At 44.9% G+C, this 24,943-nt stretch overlaps 1 protein-coding gene across 10 annotated transcripts in view; it reads left to right on the top strand.

The window, feature by feature from the left end:
• Window positions 1-24,943, top strand: part of MROH8 (maestro heat like repeat family member 8) — a 77,930-nt gene that overhangs the window by 38,783 nt on the left and 14,204 nt on the right. For 7 of the 10 annotated variants that reach the window (XM_063600858.1, XM_055104839.2, XM_063600860.1 and 4 more), the window contains 7 exons: window positions 1,222-1,374; window positions 4,586-4,746; window positions 13,416-13,551; window positions 16,488-16,678; window positions 19,241-19,378; window positions 19,659-19,773; window positions 20,451-20,591. In XM_063600858.1, coding sequence (XP_063456928.1) covers window positions 1,222-1,374; window positions 4,586-4,746; window positions 13,416-13,551; window positions 16,488-16,678; window positions 19,241-19,378; window positions 19,659-19,773; window positions 20,451-20,591 — 1,035 coding nt within the window. Of the gene's footprint in view, window positions 1-1,221; window positions 1,375-4,585; window positions 4,747-13,415; window positions 16,145-16,487; window positions 16,679-19,240; window positions 19,379-19,658; window positions 19,774-20,450; window positions 20,592-24,019; window positions 24,118-24,943 lie in introns of those variants that run through there. The other 3 variants (XM_055104841.2, XM_055104840.2, XM_008957287.5) reach the window with 3 other exon arrangements.

Below are 24,943 nucleotides of genomic sequence, written 5' to 3'. Positions count from 1 at the left end.
TGTTGGTCAGGCTGATTTTGAACTCTGACCTCAGGTGATCCACCTGCCTTGGCCTCCCAACCAAAGTGGTGGGATTATAGACATGAGCCACATGGCAGGCTTCTTTTTTTTTTTTTTTTTTTTTTTTTTTTGAGACGGAGTCTTGCTCTGTCGCCCAGGCTGGAGTGTAGTGGCACGATCTCGTCTCACCGCAACCTCCGCCTCCCAGATTCAAGCGATTCTCCTCCCGCAGCCTCCCAGGTAGCTGGGATTACAGGCATGCACCACCACGCCCAGCTAATTTTTGTATTTTTAGTAGAGACAGTGTTTCTCCATGTTGGCCAAGTGGCTAGTCTCAAGTCGTGGGCTCAAGTATTTCTCCCGCTTTAGGGTCCCAAACAACTGGGATTACAGGCATGAGCCACTGCACCTGGTCAGTAAAGCTTCTTTCTAAATGTAAGAGCAGCAGGCTGGATGCAGTGGCTCACCCCTGTCATCCCAGCACTTTGGTTGGCTGAGGCAGAAGGATCACTTGAGCCTAGGATTCGAGACCATCCTGGGCAACATAGCGAGACCTCATCTCCACAAATAAAAAAATTAGCTGGCTGTGGTGGTGCACGCCTGTAGTCCTAGCTACTCAGGAAGCTGAAGTGGGAGGATGACTTCAGCCTGGGAGGTCCAGGCTGCAGTGAGCTGTGATCGCACCACTGCACTCCAGCCTCAGTGTCAGAGCAGCAAAAGGCCATGCACAGATGCTAGCAGTGGACATTTGGATTGCTTCCACCTTTTTACCATGGTAAACAAGACTGGGCTGGGTGCATGGCTTGCACCTATAATCCTGACACTTTGGGAGGCTGAGGCGGAAGGATTGCTTGAGCCAAGAGTTCACAGCCAGCCTGGGCAACATAGTGAGACCCCTGACTTTACAAAAAATTTTAAAAATTATCAGAGTGTAGTAGCAGGTGCCTGTAGCCTCAGCTACTCAGAAGGCTGAGGCAGGAGGATCACTTGAGCCCAAGAGGTTGAGGCTACAGTGAGCCGTGATTGTGCCCCTGCCTGGATGACAGAGTAAGATGCTATCTCCAAAAACAAAACAAAACCACAAGACTCAAATAAAACAGCCTTGTACATCTTTGTCCACTTCTCTGATTGTTAACTTAGACTCAAGTCCTTGTTCAGGACACTTTCTATCATACTATATTTCCCTATTTCTTGGAAGTTCATTTTCCTACATCATTTCAGGTCTTTGAAGGTTTTCTTGATTCAAATGAGCTCTGCCAGTTTATAATGACTACATTTGATACCCTGAAAAACCTGAAACATCCCTGCATCCAGCGATCAGCAGGAGAATTACTGCTAACTTTGGCGAAAAATACAGAGTCCCAATTTGAGAAGGTAAACTTTCAGTGGCCATTTCCTGTGTTCAAAAAGCCAGTAGAACCTCTTCATCCCTGCAGCTATTGAAGTCTCTGCTTGTCCTTCTCAGCTGAGAACGACTACTCATGAGTACAGGGTCAAACCTTAGTCTGTTTAGTCATAAATATCCACTCTATAAACATACACCAAACAACTACTGTGTACGTAACCAGGGAGAGAGACTTTTTTTTTTTTAATCTAAGATGTGGTCTATGACCAGGCACGGTGGCTCGCGCCTGTAATCCCAGCACTTTGGGAGGCTGAGGCGGGTGGATCATGAGGTCAAGAAATCGAGACCATCCTGGCCAACATGGTGAAACCCCGTCTCAACTAAAAATACAAAAAGTAGCTGGGCGTGGTGGCGCGTGCCTGTAGTCCCAGCTACTTGGGAGGCTGAGGCAGGAGAATCGCTTGAACCTGGGAGGTGGAGGTTGCAGTGAGCCAAGATCGCACCACTGCACTCCAGCCGGGCGACAGGGTGAGACTCCATCTCGAAAAAAAAAAAAAAGATGCGGTCCATATTTTCTAGAAGAGTAGAGTTTTTCTGGGGAGATATAACTAACACATATGAGAATAACTTTAATTTAGATACTCATCCAGATGGGTTAAAGGTATCAAGATTTAAAAAGCTGTAAGTGGTCAGGCGCAGTGGCTCACGCCTGTAATCCCAGCACTTTGGGAGGCCAAGGTGGGCAGATGGCTTGAGCTCCAGAGTTTGAGACCAGCCTCGGCAACATAGCTTAACCCTGTCTCTACTTAAAATACAAAAATTAGCCAGGCATGGTGGTGCACACCTGCATTGCCAGCTATTTGGATGGCTGAGGCAAGAGAATTGCTTTAACCCAGGAAGCGGAGGCTGCAGTGAGCTGAGATCGCGTCACTGCCCTCCAGCTTGGGCGACAAGCTGCCTTAAAATAAATAAATAAAAGTAAATAAAAAGCCATCCCTAGAAGGAGGCAGACTTACAAATCAAAATTAAGAGAATTTATCTAAATATATCTAAAATTAATACATCAAGAAATAACTATATAGTTACGTTATTTAGAAATAGAGAAGGACATGCTGGAAGAGACAAAAGGGATAAAAGTAGTTCTCTCTGGAGAACAGACCTGGGGAATAGGGAGGAAAGAAGATTGAAATACCACTGGACATTTTAAATTGTGTGCATATTGTAGTTGGGTACAAATAAAAAATAATTTAAGAATGATGAGAACTGGCCAGGTATGGTGGCTCACACTTATAATCCCAGCACTTTGGGAGGTTGAGGCAGGCAAATTGCTTGGGCCCAGGAGTTCAAGAACAGCCTGGGCAACATAGTGAGACCCCATCTCTACAAAAAATTTTTTTTAAATTAGCCAGGCATGGTGGCACACACCTGTGTTCCCAGCTACTTGGGAAGCTGAGGCAGGAGGATTGCTTGAGCCCAGTAAGACAAGGCTGCAGGGAGCCATGATCATGTCTTTACATTCCAGCCTGGGCGACAGAGGGAGATCTTGTCTCAAAAAACAACAACAAATAAAACAAATTAAAAACAACAACAACAAATGATGAGCACCCTTTTTTAAACCTATTAAAATAACAAAGATGCAAAAAGAATAACACGATAAGAGCATGGTGAGATGGGCATTTGTATCAGTTGTGTGCTTTTAGCAGCAAAAAAAGCCCAGCAGGTAGAAGTTTAACCAAAGGATTTATTCTCTCACATAATAACAAGTCTGGACATAGAGTATTTTCCAAGATTGATTCAGTGATTCAACAGTGTTATCAAAGACCCAGGGGTTTCTTCATCCTTCTGCCTTGTCTGTTCATGTGGTCATAAGGTAGTCAGACCAATTTTGGACTTTCTGAGTGGAGTAGACTAAGTCCAAGAAGAAGAAAGATGTTGCCTTCCTTTTTATGTCTTGATTCAGGGAAGAAAATCTTTCCCCAAAACCCCAGTAAATTTACCCTTGTGTTTGTTAGCCAGAATTATTATTATTATTATTATTATTATTATTATTATTATTTTGTTTATTTATTTTTGGAGACAGCATTTTGCTCTGTTGCTCAGGCTTGAGTGCAGTGGTGCAGTCTTGGCTCCCTGCAACCTCCGCCTCCCAGGTTGCTGTGATTCTTCCACCTCAGCCTCCCAAGTAGCTGGGATTACAGGCGCCTGCCATGACACCCAGCTAATTTTTTGTATTTTTAGCAGAGATGGGGTTTCACCATGTTGGCAAGGCCGGTGGTGAACTCCTGACCTCAAGTGATCCGCCTGCCGCAGCCTCCCAAACTGCTGGGATTACTGCCATGAGCCACCATGCCCAGCCTACTGGTGCTGATGATGGCCATTTTATATTAAGTGGTTGAGGTGTGCCTCTCTGAGAAGCTGACATTTCCACAGAGACAGGAACCCATGCGTCTGTGGGTGGGAAGAGCGGTCCAAGCAGAGAAATAGACCAAAGCCCAGTGGCTCCTATTTCCCTTACCTGAGCCTGATGGACATCTCTGGGAAGAAGATAGGTAAGGACTCCACTGCCATTCTCAGAGTCACAGTGGAAAAAAGCCCAGCTTCCTTGCAACACTTTTATTAGTTTGTCTTGTTATAAAATCAATACATCAATTATTGAGGAAAAATTAGAAAAAATATAGAAGCAAAAAAATCTAATACTCTATCCCTCAAAAACACAGTATTGACAGTTTTGATTATAAATCTTTCCAAATCCTTCATATGTGTATACACACATACAGATATATTTTAAGTAGTTTTAATCATAAACTTTAAAAAATAATAAACAGTTTGTTTAAAAGTCACCCCCTAGGGGTCAGGCGCAGTGGCTTATACCTGTAATTCCAGCACTTTGGGAGGCCAAGGCAGGAGCATCGCTTGAGCCCAGGAATTCAAGACCAGCCTGGGCAACATAGAGAGATCTTGTCTCTACAAAAAAATACAACAATGACCTGGGTGTGGTGGTGTGTGCCTGTAGTCCCAGCTACTCAGGAGGCTGAGGTGGGAGGATCATTTGAGGCCAGGGGTTCAAGGCTGCAGTGAGCTGTGTTAGCACTGCTGCATTCCAGGCTGGGCAACAGAGCAAGACCCTGTCTTTAAAAAAAAGTCACCCCCCCAAGACCTTTCAGAAGTGGCCACGATATCCTCAGTAACCATCAGTGTCCTATAGGATTACAGTCTTAGTAATTTCTTTTTCCTCTTCAGGTGCCAGAAATTATGGGAGTTATCTGTGCCCAGTTATCCATAATCAGCCAGCCTAGAGTCCGCCAACAAATCATAAATACCGTGAGTTTATTTATATCGAGACCCAAGTACACAGATATAGTGCTCAGCTTCCTTCTGTGTCATCCAGTGCCATATAACAGGTAACAGAATCCCGTACAGCCTCTGGATTAAATTGGATTATGTGACACAGCTCTGGGTATTGTGAAACATGGTTGCCCTCAAAAATCTAATGATTGTCTTGTGGAGAAGACACAGTATACATAAAGCTGGTGATATAAATCAGAACATAATGCATAATCATCAGAAAAGAATCCCACAAATCCCAAATGAAGAACATTCTGTAAGATAATTGAACTGGACTCTTCAAAAAAATTAACATCATGGAAGTAAAACTGGTGGTGAGGGAACTGTCCTAGATAAAAAGATATTCAAAAACATACCCAAATGCACTGCGTGACCTTGATTGGATCCTGGTTCAAAAACAAAAGCTATAAAAGAAAGCTTGGAGAAAATTTAAATATGGACTCTATACTAGAATATTAAATTGGTGTAATTTTCTGGCCAGGCACAGTGGCTGACACCTGTAATTCCAGCACTTTGGGAGGCAGAAGTGGGCAGATTACTTAAGGCCAGGAGTTCAAGACCAGCCTGGCCAACATGGTGAAACTTCGTCTCTACTAAAAATACAAAATTTACCCGGGCATGGTGGCAGATGCCTCTAATGCCAGCTACTTGGGAGGCTGAGGCAGGAGAATCTCTTGAAGCCAGGAGGAGGAGGTTATAATGAGCCAAGATCACACCACTGCACTCCAGCCTGGGTGACAGAGTAAGACTCTGTCTCAGACAAACAAACAAAAAAAATTAGTGTAATTGTCTTAGGTGTGAAATACTGTGGTTATGCAGAAGGATGTCCTTATTCTTAAGAGATAAGATACTAAAGTTATTTAGAGGTAAAGTGTCATAATGTCTGCAACTGACTTGAGAATGATTTTGCCTAAAAATAAGGCAATAAATATATACATTTAAAAAGTAAATACGCATACATAAGGAAGAATGGAATCAGAGAGAGGATCAAACAGGATGGGTTTTTTGTTTATTTTTGTGGGTACATAGTAGGTGTAAAGACGGTTTTTTCGATTAGTGTTTTTCACATTTGGAGGCACCCTGGAAAGTTCCACAAAGATGCCTACGGATGGGGCAGGAAGGCTTCAGAATAAAGTTCCATGCCCCCACCCCACTTTAACCAGAGCAGCGCTTCATTTTATCTGCTTTCTCTATTGTGATTCTGGGCAACTATTTTATTTAAGAAGAGATTTCCCTGCTTTAAACTATTTGAAAAATATTCTTTTAAGTGAATGGTTCTCACATAATATCTTGATGTAGTGCTTATTGTGTTCTCTAACCTGAACTAAATCAAATAATGGAAGACTTTTACCCATTCAGAGAAAAAAAAGAATGCGAATTTTTTTTAAAGCTGGGCGTGGTGACACGCGCCTGTAGTCCTAGCTACTCAGGAGGCTGAGGCAGGAGAATCACTCGAGGCCAGGAGTTTGGGGCCATAGTATATGATGATTGGACTTGTGAATAGCCACTGCACTCCAGCCTGGAGTAACAGTCTTACTTTTTTTTTTTTAAGACAGTTTCTCAATCATGGCTCACTGCAGTCTTGAACTCCTGGGCTCAAGTGATCTTCCCACCTCAGCTGCCTGAGTAGCTGAGAGTATAGGTGTGTACCACCACACTCAAGCTTTTTAAATTTTTAAAAATTTTTTGAGCTTGCTTTTGTATATTTCTCTAACAAGTTGTTCTTAAATGTTTGGTACTTGCTACAGCTTATCTATACTCAACTCTTATATAAAAATTAATCTTTCAGAGGCCAAAGGGGGTGGATCACCCAAGGTCAGGAGTTCCAGACCAGCCTGGCCAACATGGTGAAACCCAATCTCTACTAAAAAAATACAAAAATTAGCCCGGCGTGGTGATGCGCACCTGTAATCACAGCTACTTGGGAGGCTGAGGCAGGAGAATCTCTTGAACCCGGGAGGCGGAGGTTGCAGTGAGCCGAGATCGCGCCACTGCACTCCAGCCTGGGAGACAAAGCAAGACTCTGTCTCAAATTAAATAAATAAATAAATAAATCTAAGTACAAAATACTAAATATATTTAGTTTTGTTTTTTGTGGGGTTTTTTAAGACAAGGTCTTTCTCTGTCACCCAGGCTGCAGTGCAGTGACACAGTCATAGTTCACTGCAGCCTCGACCTTCCAGGCTCAAGCAGTCTTCCCACCTCAGCCACTGGAGCAACTGGGACTACAGGCCCACACCACCTGGCCCAGCTAAATTTTTTATTTTGTGTGGTTTCTCAATGTTATCCAGGCCCAGGCTGGTCTCGAACTTCTGGGCTCAAGTGATCCACCTGCCTCAGCTTCCCAAAGTGCTAGGATGACAGACATGAGCCACCGTGTGCTGCCCTATTTAATTATTTTAAGTATGCTTTTAGCATTATTCTCTTGTTTGTATTTGTTCTACCTCTGGGAGGACTTTGAGAACTGCTGTAGATCATATGCAAACTATGGAATCTTTTAGAAATTTAACTGACTTATTCAGGAAATGTTATTATTATTATTATTATTATTATTATTAATTTTTTTTGAGACAGAGTCTCGCTCTGTCACCCAGGCTGGAGTGCAGTGGCGCGAACTCGGCTCACTGCAAGCTCCGCCTCCCGGGTTCACGCCATTCTCCTGGCTTAGCCTCCCAAGTAGCTGGGACTACAGGCACCCGCCACCGCCCAGCTAATTTTTTGTATTTTTAGTAGAGATGGGGTTTCACCGTGGTCTCGATCTCCTGACCTCGTGATCCGCCCGCCTCGGCCTCCCAGAGTGCTGGGATTACAGTATTTTTAGTAGAGAGGGGGTTTCACTGTGGTCGCAATCTCCTGACCTCGTGATCCGCCCGCCTCGGCCTCCCAAAGTGCTGGGATTACAGGCATGAGCCACCGCGCCCGGCCAGGAAATGTTATTCTGATTATATTTTTGTCATTTACCTGAAGTTCATTATGTCACAGGGGAGCAATGACTGGGCCGGTGGTGCTGGGGTAAAAGAATTTACCAAGACAGTTGTGGGTAGAGGAAGGCAGATTTATTAGAGAAAGTAGGAAAATAATGGCGCCAGAGAGACAACAGACAGCCTGCAAAAGAGAAGCCGACTGCCAGGAGACAAAGACTTGTTGGAGATTTTACAGCATAGTGTTCATGCTGCGTGTTGAAGAGGGCCTTGTGCAGTATAGATAATGCCAAGTTGCAATGAGCTAATTTGCAGGTGTCTGGTGATAGTTGGGCACAGGAAGATGGGGAGCTGATTGCACAGAAGGGCCGTGTCCTGGACCATGAAGAAAGGCAGACTTACAGCTTATCTGCTTTTTCTTTTTGCTTTCCCTTGCTCCCGCCAGCCTGGCTTCCTTCCCCTAGTTAGGACTCCACACGTTAGTGGGTTTACATATAGATTGGGGTGGTTGTTCTTAGGAGGCTGCCTAAAGCATCAACTATGTGCAAGGTGCTATTAGGACCCATAAGTAATGGACAGGACATGCACCCCGCCCTTAAGCAGCACAGTCTGGTAGCCCCATAGATGCATAAGTATTCTAAAGCTAAGTAGGGAGTTCTGTGGAAGCCCCTAGGTCGGGACTTAATTAAATGAAGGGTCAGGAAGTGATTTCTGAAAGCAGAGCTGCCCCCAAGCTGATGAATGCTAAGAGCCAGATGCAGATCAAAGTGGCTGGAGAGGAAAGTAGATAGTAAGAAGGGCTCAGATACCAGGGATCTTTTTGCAGTGATGGAAATGTTCTAAAATTGGATCGTCGTCATGGTTGCACAACTTTGTAAATTTACTAAAAGTCAGTGAGTTGTATACTTAAGACAGTATTCACTAATTATTTTTTCATTTTCTATAGTAATAGAATCCCTGAACTTTAGTTGGGTATTTGAAATACTCTTATTTCCTAGACTTTTTGCATATAGGTGTGACTATTTGTCTAAATTCTGGATGCAAATTGAAGTAGTACATGCAACCTATGGCAAATAACCTTAAAGGGAGAGAGTAGGCTCATCATCTTTCTTCTTCCTGCCACCTGGAAAGTGATGTGATGGCTAGAGCTGAAGCATGTTGGCCAGGATGGTCTCAATCTCCTGACCTCATGATCCGCCCGCTTTGGCCTCCCAAAGTGCTGGGATTTCAGGCGTAAGCTACCACGCCCAGCCACTAAAGCTGCTTTTAAAAAGTGGTCAGAAGTTAGCAGCGATAGATTGGGACCAACTAAGAACTACGATAGTGGACTTTATACTACGGGAGTTGGGAAGCCACTGAAGAACTTTAGTTAAGGGACTTACATCATCAGATGCAGATTTTTACTGTGACTCTGATGGAAATGGATTAGAGGCTGTTCTACCAAACAGGAAGAGAGACAGGCAGTTAAGCAGTTGCACCTTTTCCAGGCAAAAGATGATGATGCCCTGATTAGGGCAGTGGCTTCAGAGATGGAGAGGAGGAGGGAGTAAAGAAACAGGAGCATTGGCCAGACACGGTGGCTCACACCTGTAATCCTAGGACTTTGGGAGGCCAAGGCAGGTGGATCGCCTGAGGTCAGGAGTTCGAGACCATTCTGGCCAACATGGCGAACCCCGTCTCTACTAAAAATACAAAAATTAGCCGGGCTTGGTGGCATGTGCCTGTAATCCCAGCCACTCTGCAGGCTGAGGCAGGAGAATTGCTTGAACCCGGGAGGCAGGAGAATTGGCTTGAACAGTGAGCCAGGATCACACGACTTCACTCCAGCCTGGGCAACAGAGCAAAACTCCATTTCAAAAAAAGAAAAAGAAAAAGAAAAAAAGAAATAGGAGCATCTGTAGGCAGACCTTGATTGAATCAGAAAGGAATGGCAGGGAGGAAGAAGGCATTCAGGCTAACTCCCCACTCCTCAGTTTTTGGCTTTGGAGGCCAAGTTAATGGTGATATCATTTACTGACCCAGGAATTACACTACATTTTCACCACTGACTGTTTCTCTATGGGACATGAAATACTTTAAGAAACTCAGTTCACTAATGCAGGACCAAAGAAGTCATAGAGTACATATGTGACATGTGTCCCTCATACTACCCTGGTGCAGTGCTCTGTCCCAGTACTCCACCAGAAAAGACAAGAGGCTGTTTCTCTTTCTATTCTGTAAGGATGCTACAGCAAGATATTTGTTCTTAAAGATGTAGGCTTCTTCAGTCTCCTAGTGCAGTGTTTGTTAAAGTGTCTGAAACACTGCCTCAGAATCCCCTATGAAGCTTGTTAAAAAAAAAAAATGTATCTTCTGGCTAGGTGTGGTGGCTCATACCTGTAATCCTAGCACTTTAGGAGGTTGAGATGGGTGGATGGCTTGAGCCCAATAGTTCAAGACCAGCCTGAGCAATATGGTGAAACCCTGTCTCTACAGAAAGTGCAAAATTTGCCAGTTGTGGTGGCACACGCCTATAGTTCCAAATACTCAGGAGGCTGAGGTGGGAGAATTTACCTGAGCCCAGGAAATTGGGACTGCAGTGAGCTGTGATCACACCACTGCACTCCAGCCTGAGCATCAGAGTAAAACCCTGTCTCAAAGAAGAAAAGCATTTTCCAAGACCCTACATCACACATACTATATTAGTCAGGACTCTTGGTTGGAAGTAGCAGAAACTGAGCTCACACTACCTTAAGAAATTGTATAGGCTTATATTACAGCAAAGTCCAAGGGTCTGTCGTCAGGATTGAATCCCGAGACTCAGTTTATTTTATCAGGGCTCCATTCATCTCTCAGATGGACTTGCACTAAAGATGGCAAAGATGGTTACCATCAGCTCAAAACTGCAGTGGAAAGGGTGTGTCATTTCCTTTTAAGCTTTTTAGTCCTGGGCAGGACTCTGATTAGCCTGGCTTGGAGTCAGCTCCCACCAAACTACACGAACCAAATAGGATTGTTAAGGATCTTGAAAAGGTGGTTTCCCGAAGGGATGATGGGCAAACAAAACCCATGTCACAACTACAGAATCAGAATCACTGGAGGTGGGAAGATTTTTTCCATATTTTAAACAAACTCTCCAAATGTTTCTCACACTGAAATTCGTGAACCATTGGCTTAAAGGCTGTGCGCTTTCTAAATTCAGATGCATTTTCAGCACACTTAAAATGTGCGGCAAACTAAAAGCATTTTGCAACACTTCTCTCACAATAAACAGCTTCTCAAAGTACTTCATTTACTCCCTCAGGAATCCAAAGAAAATAACCGAGGGTAAGTAAATATGAGAATTTCTTTATGTCATCCCAGATGAATGTTCCTATTCTGCCGTCTCATCATTCTGCAGCTGTGAGTTTTTTCAGCATCCTATATTGCCTTTCTGGCCTTTTCTTTAGGAGTTCTTTAGGACCTTCTTACTTTGTTTTATTCACAAATTAGAATCACTGAGGTGAGGAGTGAAATGTTGGGATAGTCTTTAAGCCTCTCATGTTTTAGGATGAGTCTCACAGTTGAAAGACCACACTTTTTTTCTTTTTTTTCTTTTCTTTTCTTTTTTCCTTTTTTTTCCCCCCGAGACAGTCTCACCCTGCCACCCAGGCTGGAGTGCAGTGGTATGATTTTGGCTCACCTCAGTCTCTGCCTTCTGGGTTCAAATGATCCTCCCACCTCAGCCTCCTGAGTAGCTGGGACTACAAGCACACACCACAACACCTGGCTAATTTTGCATTTTTTGTAGAGACAGGGTTTCACCATGTTTCCCAGGCTGGTCTTGAACTCCTGGGCTCAAGCAGTCCTCCCATCTCAGCCTCCCAAAGTGCTGGGATTACAGGTGCTGGGATTACAAGCTACTGGGATTGCAGTTGCTGGAATTATAAAGTGTTAGGATTACAAAGTGCTGGGATTACAGGATTATAGGCCACCACGTCTGGCCTGGAAGATCACACTTTAAAAACTTACTCTAGCATACCAAGATGCCTAAATGGATTCTGAAAATAAAAGAATGGATTAAAAGCACGAGTAACTCCCAATTTTCTTCCCACTGTAATGTTCTTCCACAATGTTTATGTAACTCTCAGGCCCTACATTTGAATCAATGACAGAGAAGTTATTACATATTATTTTTCTTTAGAAGATATCTCTTCTAGGCAGGATCAAAGCTTTATTTCAAGGATTAACTTTAGCCAAAATTTGAGGACCACAGACCAGATCGAATACATGTGTCTATAATTTAACCTTTTATGAACCTGGCATTGTGCAAGTCCCGAGGAATTCCTAGAAGAAGAGCCAGAAAGAATCCTTTCCTTCAGAGCGAACAGATACACTCATAAAGAACTGATGATAGCACAGATAAGATTGAAGCGACCTCTAAGAAGAAGAAACTTTTTAAGTGCTATGAGAACTCTTATGAAAGACATGGTAAAGAAGCAACCAAGGCTTCCTAGGAGACATGACACTGGAGCTGGACCTTGAAGGATTTTGATGGGCAGAGAAGAGTTTTGGAAAGGGCCTTCCAGTTTAAGAAAGTGACATAAGGGTCGGGTACAGTGGCTCATGCCTGTAATCCCAGCACTTTGGGAGGCCGAGATGGGTGGATCGCTTGAGCCTAGGAGTTCAAGACCAGCCTGGGCAACATGGCGAGACCCCGTCTTTACAAAAACAAATTTAAAAATTAGCCAGGTGTGGTGGCACACGCTTGTGGTCCCAGCTATTCGGGTGGCTGAGGCAGGAGGATTGCTTGAGCTCAGGAGTTCAAGGCTGCAGTGAGCTGTGTATGGCACCACTGCACTCCAGCCTGAGTGACGGAGTGAGACCCTGTCTAAAAAAAAAGGACAGTGACATAAGCAAAGGTATAGGGTTTTCAAAGTCTGTGTTTTCTTAGGTAAAGGTGAATGGTCTGGATGGTTTGAGCACAGGATGTGTGATGGGGAAGAGATGAGGCCGAAAAGTTAAGTCAGGACCAGGTTATGAATAGCCTTGAAGTCCATGCTGAGGCAATGGGAACTTGATTCGATAAAACCTGGGGACTTCGGGGGTGGGGGGCAAGGGGAGGGAGACCAATAGGACAGATACCTAATGCGTGTGGGCTTAAAACCTAGATGACGGGTTGAGAGGTGCAACAAACCACCATGGCACATGGATACCTATGTAGCAAACCTGCACATTCTGCACATGTATCCTGGAACTTAAAGTAAAATTTTAAAAATCGGCTGGGTGCTGTGGCTCACGCCTGTAATCCCAGCACTTTGGGAGGCCAGGGTGGGCAGATCACTTGAGGTCAGGAGTTCGAGACCAGCCTGGCTAACATGGCGACACCCCGGCTCTACTAAAAATACAAAAATTAGCCGGGCGTGGTGGCGGGCACCTGTAATCCCAGCTACTCAGGAGACTGAAGCAAGGGAATTGATTGAACCCAGGAGACAGAGGTTGCAATGAGCCAAGATCACGCCACTGACTCCAGCCTGAGTGACAGAGCAAGACACCATGTCAAAATAATAATAATAATAATAAAATTTAAAAAATAAATAAGTAAATAAAAGAAAATATGGAGCAATAGGAATCCTACTCTGCTTGTTGGCAAATAAATGGATACAACCACTTTTTTTTTTTTTTTGAGACAGGGTCTCACAAAAAGGAAAAAAATAAACCTGGGGAGTTACTGTTAGGAAATCAAAGTCAGTCTTTTGACACCCTGAAGAACTGAGTAGAGAGGAGAACCTGTTGTAGATTGCATTGGAATCAGCCACTCTCTTCTTGCTCTTTGGGATTTCCAGGCACCTGGCTGAGGTGTGGAGAATGCTGGCGGTGGAGCTTCCCAGCACGACCTGGATTCTGTGGAGGCTCCTGAGGAAGCTGCAGAAATGCCATAATGAGCCTGCACAGGAGAAGATGGCATATGTGGCTGTGGCTGTAAGCCCTTGAGCTTTGCCCCTCTAATGTCAGCCCCTCCCAGGATGACTGACCCCACACCCCAGTGGAGAGTGTTCCTTTTGGTCCCTCTCAAAGCCTGCATCTGTCATCCATTTATAAGTCTACAGTGTTTCTGCCAAGGGATTGACATGGAGGGAGCTGGGGAGAGTGAAGGAGTCAGAATGCTTTAATACAAACTCGTCCAACCTGCCTTTTTTTGTTTTTGTTGTTCTGTTCTGTTTTGTTTTAGGCTTTTAGCAGCCTGAAGCCATGGTGTTTAGTTTCTATCTCTAGTGATAAGCAGAAAAGAGGGATGAGGAAGGGGCTTTATTGACCCAACCAGAAACAGAAACTAAGAACCCATGACTGTCATCTGTCCCTTGGAAACATCTCTGGTTTAATATGTTTAAAACATTCCTTCCCGCATCCTCTAAAAAATATGTATCATCGTAGTTAAAGAGAAATGCAAACTTGTGGGGAAAAAAACTTCAAATATCGTAGAACTGTATAAAACAAAGTGCAGACTAGACGCGGTGGCTCACGCCTGTAATCCAAGCACTTCGGGAGGCCAAGGTGGGTAGATCACCTGAGGTCAGGAGTTCAAGACCAGCCTGGCCAATATGGTGAAACCCCATCTCTAGTAAAATACAAAAATTAGCCAGGTGTAGTGGCGCCCACCTGTAATCCCAGCTACTCAAGAGGCTGAGGCAGGAGACTTGCTTGAACCCGGGAGGCAGAGGTTGCAGTGAGCCGAGATCACGCTACTGCACTCCAGCCTGGGCAACAGAGTGAGACTCCATCTCAAAAAAAAAAAAAAAAGCCAGGCATGGTGGCTCTTGCCTGTAATTCCAGCACTTTGGGAGGCCGAGGCAGGCCAATCACTTGAGGTCAGGAGTTTGAGACCAGCCTGGCCAACATGATGCAACCCCGTCTCTACTTAAAATACAAAAATTAGCCAGGCATGGTGGCGGCCGCCTGTAATCCCAGCTACTCAGGAGGCTAAGGCAGGAGAATTACTTAAACCAGGGAGGCAGAGGTTGCAGTGAGCCGAGATCACACCACTGCACTCCAGCCTGGGTGACAGAGAGAGACTCTGTCTCAAAAAAAAAAAAAAAAAAAGAAAGTGCAGATCTCCCTGAGCAGAAGTTGGCCAACTTTCTATAAGAGACCAGATGGTAAATATATAGTCTCTGTCACATATTCTTTGGATTTTTTTTAAACAATCTTTGGATTTTGGATTTTTTTAAACAATCCTTTTATTAAAAAATGTAAAAACCATTCTTAGCTCATGTCTGTAACAATCTCCCTAAAAATGAATTTTCCAGAAGTCTTTATACATATATAAACTTTTGGTATATCTATTTGGTATACTTTTTTCATTTTTTCCTTTTAAATACTTTATTTTTTAGAGCAGTTTTAAGTTCACAGAAAAATTGAGCAGAAAGTACAGCGTTCCCATAAACCTGCCTCCACACACACACAGCCTGCCCTACTATCAACATTTACTTTTTACTTTATTTTCTTCCCTACCAGTTTATGGTTCAGCTTTCTGTGGTCTAAATTATTGTTATTTTTCTTTTTGAGACAGAGTCTCACTCTGTTGCCCAGGCTGGACCGCAGTGGCATGATCTCAGCTCACTGCAACCTCTTCCTCCTGGGCTGAAGCGATCCTCCCACATCAGCCTCCTGAGTAGCTGGGAATACAGGAGAGTGCCACCATGCCTGGCTAATTTTTGTATTTTTTAGTAGAGACGGGGGGATTCCCCATGTTGCCCAGTCTGGTCTCAAACTCCTGGGCTCAAACAATTCTCCCGCCTTAGCCTCCCAAAATGCTGATTACGGACATGAGCCACCACACCCAGCCTTGTATATGTTTTTAATTGGCTGTTTGTATTTCTTTTATGACTTGTTTGTTCATGTCCTGTACACTAGTCCTTCTCAGATTTAATATGCACACAAACCACAGTCACTTTGGGATATCATTAAAATGCAGGTTCTCGGCTGGGCGCAGTGGCTCACACCTGTAATCCCAGCACTTTGGGAGGCCAAGGCGGGTGGATCACGAGGTCAGGAGGTCGAGACCATCTTGGCTAACATGGTGAAACACCGTCTCTACTAAAAATATGAAAAATTAGCCGGGCGTGGTGGCGGGCACCTGTAGTCCCAGCTACTCAGGAGGCTAAGGCGGTAGAATGGCGTGAACCCGGGAGGCAGAGCTTGCAGTGAGCAGAGATCTCGCCACTGCACTCCAGCCTGGGTGACAGAGCGAGACTCTGTCTCAAAAACAAAAAAATAAAAAATAATAATAAAATACAGGTTCTGATATGGAAGGCCTGGGATGGGGCTTGAAATTCTCCCTGTTTAACCAGCTCCAGGTGATGACAATGCTACTGGTGTGTGGCCTACCCTTTGAGTAATTTTTTTACTGCTACGTAAGAGCATTTTATATAGTAAGAACAATATATTGATACAAATACTTCTCCAGGTTGTTGCCATCTAACTCTTTTTTTTTTGAGACAGAGTCTCGCTCTGTCACTCAAGCTGGAGTGCAATGGCACGATCTCGGCTCACTGCAACCTCCACCTCTAAGGTTCAAGCGATTCTCCTGCCTCTGCCTCCCGAGTAGCTGGGATTACAGGCGTGAGCCACCACACCTGGCTAATTTTTTTGTATTTTTAGTAGAGATGGGGTTTCACTCTGTTGACCAAGCTGGTCTCAAACTCCTGACCTAAGGTGATCCACCCGCCTTGGCCTCCCAAAGTGCTGGGATTGCAGACATGAGCCACTGCACCTGGCCTGTTGTCATCTAACTTTATGATAAATGTTGCCCTGGCTTTATATTTGTATGTAGTCAAATGTGTTAATAGTTTCCTTCATGACTTCCGTATTTCAAAATGGCAGGTGCTTAGTTCCTCTCTGTGTCTTTTCCACCACAGGCAACAGATGCCCTTTATGAGGTGTTTTTGGGAAACAGGCTTCGAGCAGCTACGTTCCGACTCTTTCCTCAGCTTCTCATGACACTGCTTATCCAGATTCATCACAGCATCGGCCTCACCATGTCTGATGTTGACATCCCAAGTGGCCTGTACACAGAACAGGAAGTGCCTTCAGAGGTCACCCCTTTGTGGTACTGCCCATCATTATTTCATTGACATTAAGTAACACGTACTAAGCACTGGGCACTGTGGTGAACACAGGGATAGCCAAGGTGTAGTCCCAACTGGAGGGGAGCTTACAACCTTCAACCCTCATGAGCCATCAAGATGAAATGCCCAGGAATCATTATGAGCTTTCATTGGTTATCTTTGGTTTTATTAGTAACAAGGTAAATTTGGCTATCTGGGTTATATCTGGGTTAGCCAAATGTGATATTGTGTTAGCCCTTTCCTAATAAATCAAGTACAGACAGAAACAAAACAGCCTAAACCTACCTCCAAAACTGTACTGATCCACCATGCAGTGATTTCTGCTTTCTGTTTTATTGCATGGAGAGATATTTTTAAGTCCCATTAGAGTCTCAGTAGAAATTTCTTAGTGTTGTTGGTTGGGCATGGTGGCTCATGCCTGTAATCCCAGCACTTTGGGAGGCCGAGGCAAGTGGATCACCTGAGGTCAAGAGTTTGAGACCAGCCTGGCCAACATGGTGAAACCCTGTCTCTACTAAAAATAAAAAAATTAGCTGGGCGTGGTGGCACATGCCTATAATTCCAGCTACTCAGGAGGCTGAGGCACGAGAATCACTTGAACCCGGGAGGCAGAGATTGCAGTGAGCCGAGATCGTGCCGTTGCACTCCAGCCTGGGCAACACAGCGAGACTCTGTCTCAAAAAGTAATAATAATAATAAAGACGTTTCTTAGTGTTGCTATGGTACATGGATTTCTTTCAGAGAAAGTACTATAATGTGACATATTTAAGAACACCAGACTAAGTCAGTAGACCTGAGTTCTAGTGCAGTTCTCATTCATCCATTCAACTAGTTCTATACCCTGGGCAAATCTATTGTTCTGTGCCTCAGTTTCCTTATCTATAAATGGAAAGGTCAGGCAAGGTGATCTCAAAGGACCATTCCAGCTTTATTATTTTATTTTTTGAGACAGGGTCTCCATCTGTCACCCAGGCTGGAGTGCAGTGGCATGATCATGGCTCACTGCAGCCTCAACATCCTGGGCTCACGTGATCCTCCCACCTCAGCCTCCTGCGTAGCTGAACCACAGTTGCCTGCCACCATGCCCAGCTAATTATTTTTATTTTTTATAAAGAAGGGGTCTCACTGTGTTGCTCAGGCTCCTTCCAGCTTTAAGATTCTCTGATGCTAGGTCCGGGATAACAGTTCAGTAAGTAGCTTTTAAAGGCAGTGGACAGCCAGGCACAAGGGCTCATTCCTGTAATCCCAGCACTTTGGGAGGCCAAGGCAGGAGGATCACTTGAAGCTAGGAGTTTAAGAACAGCCTAGGCAATAGGGCAAGAGCCTGTCTCTACAAAAAATTTTTAGGCTGGGTGCAGTGGCCCACATGTGTAATGCCAACACTTTCGGAGGCCGAGGCAGGAGGACTACTTGAGCTCAGGAGTTCAACACCAGCCTGGGCAACATGGTGAAACCCTGTCTCTATAAAAATTAGCCAGGTGTGTTGGCACACACTTGTGGTCCCAACTACTCGGGAGGCTGAGGTGGGAAGATTGCTTGAGCCTAGGAGATTGAGACTGCAGTGAGCAGAAATCGCGCCACCGCACTCCAGCCTGGGAGACAGAGCCAGACCCTGTCTCAGAAAAAAATTTTTTTTTCTTAAATTATTGGAGCCTGATGGCACATGCCTGTAATCCCAGCTGCCCTGGATGCTGAGGCAGGAGGATCACTTGAGCCCAGGAGCTCAAGGCTGCAGTGAGCCATGATGGCACCCTTGCCCTCCAGCTTGGGTGACAAAACAAGACCCTGTCTCAGTAAATAAATAAATAATAAAAACAGTGGAGATAAATAGTGTGGGGTAAATTGTATCTCAGTAAAGCTTTTTAAAAAAGCAGTGTGTGTCTGTTTAGCATCCCAGATCATTTCTTTTATCATAGATTTCCTTCTAAACTCCTGGGGAAATGAGACCTAGTTAGATTTCTTTATGCTGAGATCTTGTGTAAAGGGCCTTACAAGTTATTAGAGCATTAAGACTCTTCTGGTCTCACTACTGCACTTGACTAGTCTTGAAAGTAGGCCGGGCACGGTAGCTCACGCCTGTAATTCCAACACTTTGGGAGGCCGAGACAGGCATATCATCTGAGGTCAGGAGTTTGAGACCAGCCTGACCAACATGGTGAAACCCAGTCTCTACTAAAAATAGAAAAATTAGCCAGGTGTGGTGGCGTGCGCCTGTAATCCCAGCTACTCAGGAGGCTGAGGCAGGAGAATCGCTTGAACCAGGGAGGCAGAGGTTGCAGCGAGCCACGATCTCACCACTGCACTCTGGCCTGGGCAACAGAGCAAGCCTCCGTCTCAAAAAAAAAAAAAAAAAGGAAGAAAGAAAAAGAAGAAGAAGAAAGTAAAAGAAAAAAGAGAAGAGTCTTTTGGGCAATTTGGAAAGCAGAGAATTACAGTCCAGCAGTTGTCAATGCATGACCCTCCTCACTGAGAATGGGATGACTGTGTGCTGGTAAGTTGGAGGGACCTGTTCAAATCACCCACACTGTTTTCGTTTGATTTAGCTTTGCCATGCAGGCTACAAAGACTCTCCTCCTCAGAACATGCTGCTTGCAGGAATTCAACATCATGGAAAAGAATAAAGGATGGGCTCTCCTGGGAGGAAAAGATGGCCATCTTCAGGGAGTATTTCTCCTTGCCAAGTAAGGCTTCCTTGTCATGCATACACCCACCTGTTCTAAATCGGCATTGTTTTGGGTATTTATTTCCCTTCTAGTTATCACAGCAACTAAGGTTGAATAACCTCCTTATAAGAGGGTGGGCAAATATCCATAATGCTAGGCAAATTTTTCAGAGGTCCTGGCCCTACCGTATACTATCCTGTAGCTGGGCAAGAACTTCTAGAGGGTCCCCAGCCCTGAGACAATGCCCTCTGGATGGGAGCATTCCTGAGAGTCATTCTGTTGGTGTTGTGTTTTGCAGCGCATTGCTGGAAAGAAATCGGCTCCTTGCACAGAAGGTCATGTACTTATTAGTCCCTCTTCTTAACCGAGGGAATGATAAACATAAACTCACATCTGCAGGCTTTTTTGTGGAGGTAAGACTCATTCTTTAGAAGCTGGATTCAGGAAGCCTATGAAGCAGCAATCCCTGCCTTCCTAGGCTACATCGAGTTAGTGGCATGTTGGGATCTGTTTCAAGAGTGAGATAGAAATAATTTTCAGATTCAAGGCCAGGCGCGGTGGCTCACGCCTGTAATCCCAGCACTTTGGGAGGTTGAAGCGGGCGGATCACCTGAGTTCAGGAGTTCAAAACTAGCCTGGCCAACATGGTGAAACCCCGTCTCTACTCTCTACTAAAAATACAAAATAATTAGCTGGGCATGGTGGTGGGCACCTATAATCTCAGCTACTCGGGATGAGGCATGAGAATCGCTTGAACCCAGGAGGCAGAGATTGCAGTGAGCCAAGATCGCACCACTGCACTCCAGCCTGGGCAACAGAGTGAGACTCCATCTCAAAAAAACAAAACAAAACAAAACAAACACACAAAAAAGAAAGAATTTTCGGATTCAAGCCTCTCAAAAATCTTCTTTCCACACATGCATAATTCAGTATTCCTTGTGTACCTATAGGGTAAATAAACATCATCCTGTATGTTCCGTAATAGAGATTTAAAAGGAAAATATGTACTTTAGCATTGGTGGGAAGGTAGCTCCCCACATGAAAAAGGGCTTAAAGGTCATTTTTTTGGCCGATCTCTGGGTTCTTTCAGCTTCTCCGGAGTCCAGTGGCCAAGAGACTGCCCAGCATATACTCTGTTGCCCGCTTTAAAGACTGGCTACAAGATGGAAATCATCTCTTTAGAATTCTCGGCCTGAGGGGACTGTACAATCTTGTTGGACACCAGGAGATGGTAGGAGGGGCCCCCAGACCATAGATTCTTTTCTTTTCTTTTCTTTCTCTTTCTTTCTGTCTCTTTCTTTCTTTCTCTTTCTTCCTTCCTTTCTTTCTTTCCTTTCTTTCTTTCCCTTCTTTCTTTCCTTTTTCTTTCTTTCCTTCCTTTCTTCCTTTCCTTCTCTTTCTTTTCTTTTCTCTCCTTCCTTCCTTCTTTCTTTCTTTCTTCTTTTTTTTTTTCTTTTTTTTAAGATAGGGTCTTGCTTTGTTACCCAGGCTGGAGTTCAGTGACACCATCACTGCGCACCGCAGCTTCAACCTCCCGGGCTCAAGTGATCCTCCCACCTCAGCCTCCTGAGTAGCGGGGACCACAGGCGCATGCCACTATGCCCAGCTGATTTTTAAAATTTTTGTAGAGACAGAGTCTCACTGTGTTGCCAGAGCTGCTCTCGAACTCCTGGGCTCAAGTGATCTGTCCACCTCGGCCTCCCAAAATACTGGGATTACAGGTGTGAGCCACAGCGCCTGGCCCAGACCACTGATTCCTAAGACACCAATTAATCACCCCAAAATAATACCTAAGAAACTGAAAACAGCTGAAGACAATTGGGTAGCCTGGGGACAGGAGTAGGTGGGAGAGGGTCTTTTTTCCTGCACATCCTTTTGTATCATTTAAAGTTTTATGCCTAAGAAATAGGCAAGTACTGACTATTTAAAAATTAATGAAATTGGCCAGGCGTGATGGCTCACACCTGTAGTCACAGCACTTTGGGAGGCCGAGGCGAATGGATCACGAGGTCAGGAGTTTGAGACCAGCCGGACCAACATGGTGAAACCCCATCTCTGCTAAAAATACAAAAATTAGCCGGGCATGATGGCACATGCCTGTAATCCCAGCTACTCAGTAGGCTGAGGCAGGAGAATCGCATGAACCCGGGAGGCAGAGGTTGCAGTGAGCCAAGATGGCACCACTGCACTCTAGCCTGGGCAACAGAGCAAGACTCCGTCTCGGGAAAAAAAAAAAAAAGTTAGGCCAGGCACAGTGGCTCACACTTATAATCCCAGCACTTTGGGAGCCGAGGCGGGTGAATCACCTGAGGTCAAGAGTTCGAGACTAGCCTAACCAACATGGAGAAACCCCGTCTCTACTAAAAATACAAAAAAATTAGCCAGGCGTGGTGGCACATGCCTGTAATCCCAGCTACTTGGGAGGCTGAGGCAGGAGAATCGTCTGAACCCGGGAAGCGGAGGTTGCAGTGAGCCGAGATCGCGCTATTACACTCCAGCCTGGGCAACAAGAGCAAAACTCTGTCTCACAAAAAAAGAGAAAAAAAGAGTTAATGGAATTAAATGAAATAAAGAAGAAGTCCAAATTATATATATTCATAATAGTTGATAGCTGCAATTTGCTGGGGAGGTATACTCATTATCACAACCTGGACAGCATTTAGGTATTGTTTTATGCCTTGTACTGTGTTGCCCCATGGAGTAGATTGAAAAGACCATTGATATGCTCCCAAGATGCTTGTCATCTAAAAAAAAGATCACTGACATTCATGTTGGAAGAAAGCTCATCTTCCATAGGCCTGGTGAGAAAACTAAGCCTAAGCCAGAAGACATGAGGAATTTCTGAAGCTTCAGTTTTGTCACTGGAGTTCTATTCTTTTTTTTTTTTTGAGACAGGGACTCTCTTTGTCACCCAGGCTAGAGTGCAGTGGCACGATCTCGGATCGCCGCAACCTCTGCCTCCCGGCTTCAAGTGATTCTCCAAGTCTCCACAAGTCCCAGCTTTCGAAATACCTGGGACTACGGGCATCTGCCACTACACCTGGCTAATTTTTGTATGTTTTAGTAGGGACAGGGTTTCACCATGTTGGCCAGGCTGGTCTCGAACTCCTGACCTCAAGCTATCTGCCTGCCTCACCCTTCCAAAATGCTGGGATTACAGGTGTGAACCACCACAGGTGGCTTGGAGTTCTATTTTATTTATTTATTTATTTTTACTTATTTTTTTTTTTTTTTTCTGAGACAGAGTCTTGCTCTGTCACCCAGGCTGAAGTGCAGTGGCACAATCTCGGCTCACTGCAAGCTCCACCTCCCGGATTCATGCCATTCCCCTGCCTATTTTTTTTATTTTTAGTAGAGACGGGGTTTCATGTGTTAGCCAGGATGGTCTTGATCTCCTGACCTCATGATCCGCCCGCCTTGGCCTCCCAAAGTGCTGGGATTACAGGCGTGAGCCACCACACCCGGCCTATTTTTACTTTTTAAATTTTTTTAGAGACAGGGTCTTGCTCTGTTGCCCAGGCTAGAGAACAGTGGCATGATCATGGCTCACTGCAGCCTTGAACTCCTGGCCTTAAGCAGTCCTCTTACCTCAGCTGCAGAGTAGCTGGGATTACAGGCATGAGCCACTTCACCAAATATTTTATTTAAAAATATTTGGGGCCAGGCGCAGTGGCTCGCACCTGTAACCCCAGCACTTCGGGAGGCCAAGGCGAGCAGATCACGTGAAGTCAGGAGTTTGAGACTAACCTGGCCAACATAGTGAAACCCCATCTCTACTAAAAATGCAAAAATTAGCCATGGTGGCATGTGCCTGTAGTCCCAGCTACTTGGGAGGCTGAGGCAGGAGAATTGCTTAAACCCGTGAGGCAGAGGTTGTAGTGAGCCAAGATTGCGCCACTGCACTCCAGCCTGAATGACAGAGCGACATACTGTCTCAAAAAAAAAAAAAAAGAAGTGTTTCTGAAGCAAAAATGACAAATGTCAGCGTATATTAATTCTGGTTGATTGGATACATTAATATCTATTGCTTTATTCTACTTACTTTTTCTTTTTTTTTAAACTGGCTTCCTAACTTGCGTTTATATTCTACTTACTTTTTCATGTGTATGTTTAAACTTTACAACCCTGAGATTGCTTCCTTTCAGTAGTTTCAGAAGAGCAGAATCCCCATTCAGAATGAGAAGAACCCTTAAGTCCTCGGTCAAATTCTGCTTGAATTCCTGCCAGGGGATCCATTTTCACACTGCTATAAAGATACTCCCTGAGCCTGGGTAATTTATAAACAAAGGGGGTTTACTAGATTCACAATTCTACATGGCTAGGGAGGCCTCAGGAAACTTACAATCATGGTGGAAGGCAAAGGGGAGCAGGTACATCTTCACAATGGCGGAGCAGGAGAGAGACAGAAAGCAGGGGAAACTGCCACTTTTATTTTATTTTATTTTATTTTTTTTTGAGATTGAGTCTCGCTGTGTCACCTAGGGTGGAGTGCAGTGGTGTGATCTCAGCTCACTGCAACCTCTGCTATCTGAGTTCAAGCTATAGCAATTCTCCTGCCTCAGCCTCCTGAGTAGCTGGGACTACAGGCAGGCACCACCACGCCAGGCTTTTTTTTTTTTTTTTTTTTTTTTGAGACAGAGTTTTGCTCTTGTTACCCAGGCTGGAGTACAATGGTGCGATCTCAGCTCACTGCAACCTCCGCCTCCCTGGTTCAAGCGATTCTCCTGCCTCAGCCTCCCAGGTAGCTGGGATTACAGGTATGTGCCACCATGCCTGGCGAATTTTTGTATTTTTAGTAGAGACAGGGTTTTGCCATGTTGGTCAGGGTGGGCTCGAACTCCTGACCGCAGGTGATCTGCCCACCTCGGCCTCCCAAAGTGCTGGCATTACAGGCGTAAGCCACTGTGCCCAGCCTAATTTTTGTATTTTTAGTAGAGGTGGGGTTTCGCTGTATTGGCCAGGCTGGTCTCGAACTCCTGACCTCGAGTGATTCACCTGCCTCAGCCCCCCAAAGTGCTGGGATTACAGGCATGAGCCACTGCACCCAGCCAAAACTGCCATTTTAAAACCATCAGATCTCCTGAGAACTCCCTCACTATCATGAGAACAGCATGGGGGAAACCGCCCTCATGATCCAATCACTTCCCACCAAGTCTCTCCCTCTGCAAGTGGGAATTACAGTTCGAGATGAGATTTAGGTGGGGACACAGAGCCAAACCATATCAGGATCTTTGAGCCTCTGTTTGGATATCTTGTGTGTTTGGGAGCTCACTGTGGCCTGAGTGACCTGTTCCACTTTCCCTTGTTAGCAGAGCTCTTCCTTACAGTGAGCCCAAGCCCATAGCCCTAGACCTTCCCTGCCTGGTCCCACTTTTGCCCTTGAGGCAACTCAAAGCAGCTCTGCCCCTCTTCTATGTATCAGACCTGCCAGTACTGAGAGAAGGCCATCATATCCCCTTCTTCTCCCTTCTGGATCTACCAGCCCTAACAAAAATCAGTGAGCACTAGGTACTGAGTAAAGATGGGGAGCACCCCCTTTGGTACCAGGTGACGTGCGATTTGGAGAAAAGGTGATGTGCTCCC

This window comes from Pan paniscus, chromosome 21 (genome assembly GCF_029289425.2).
Source record: "Pan paniscus chromosome 21, NHGRI_mPanPan1-v2.0_pri, whole genome shotgun sequence".
Classification (NCBI taxonomy): domain Eukaryota; kingdom Metazoa; phylum Chordata; class Mammalia; order Primates; family Hominidae; genus Pan; species Pan paniscus.
This window is presented reverse-complemented; position numbering and strand designations above follow the sequence as displayed.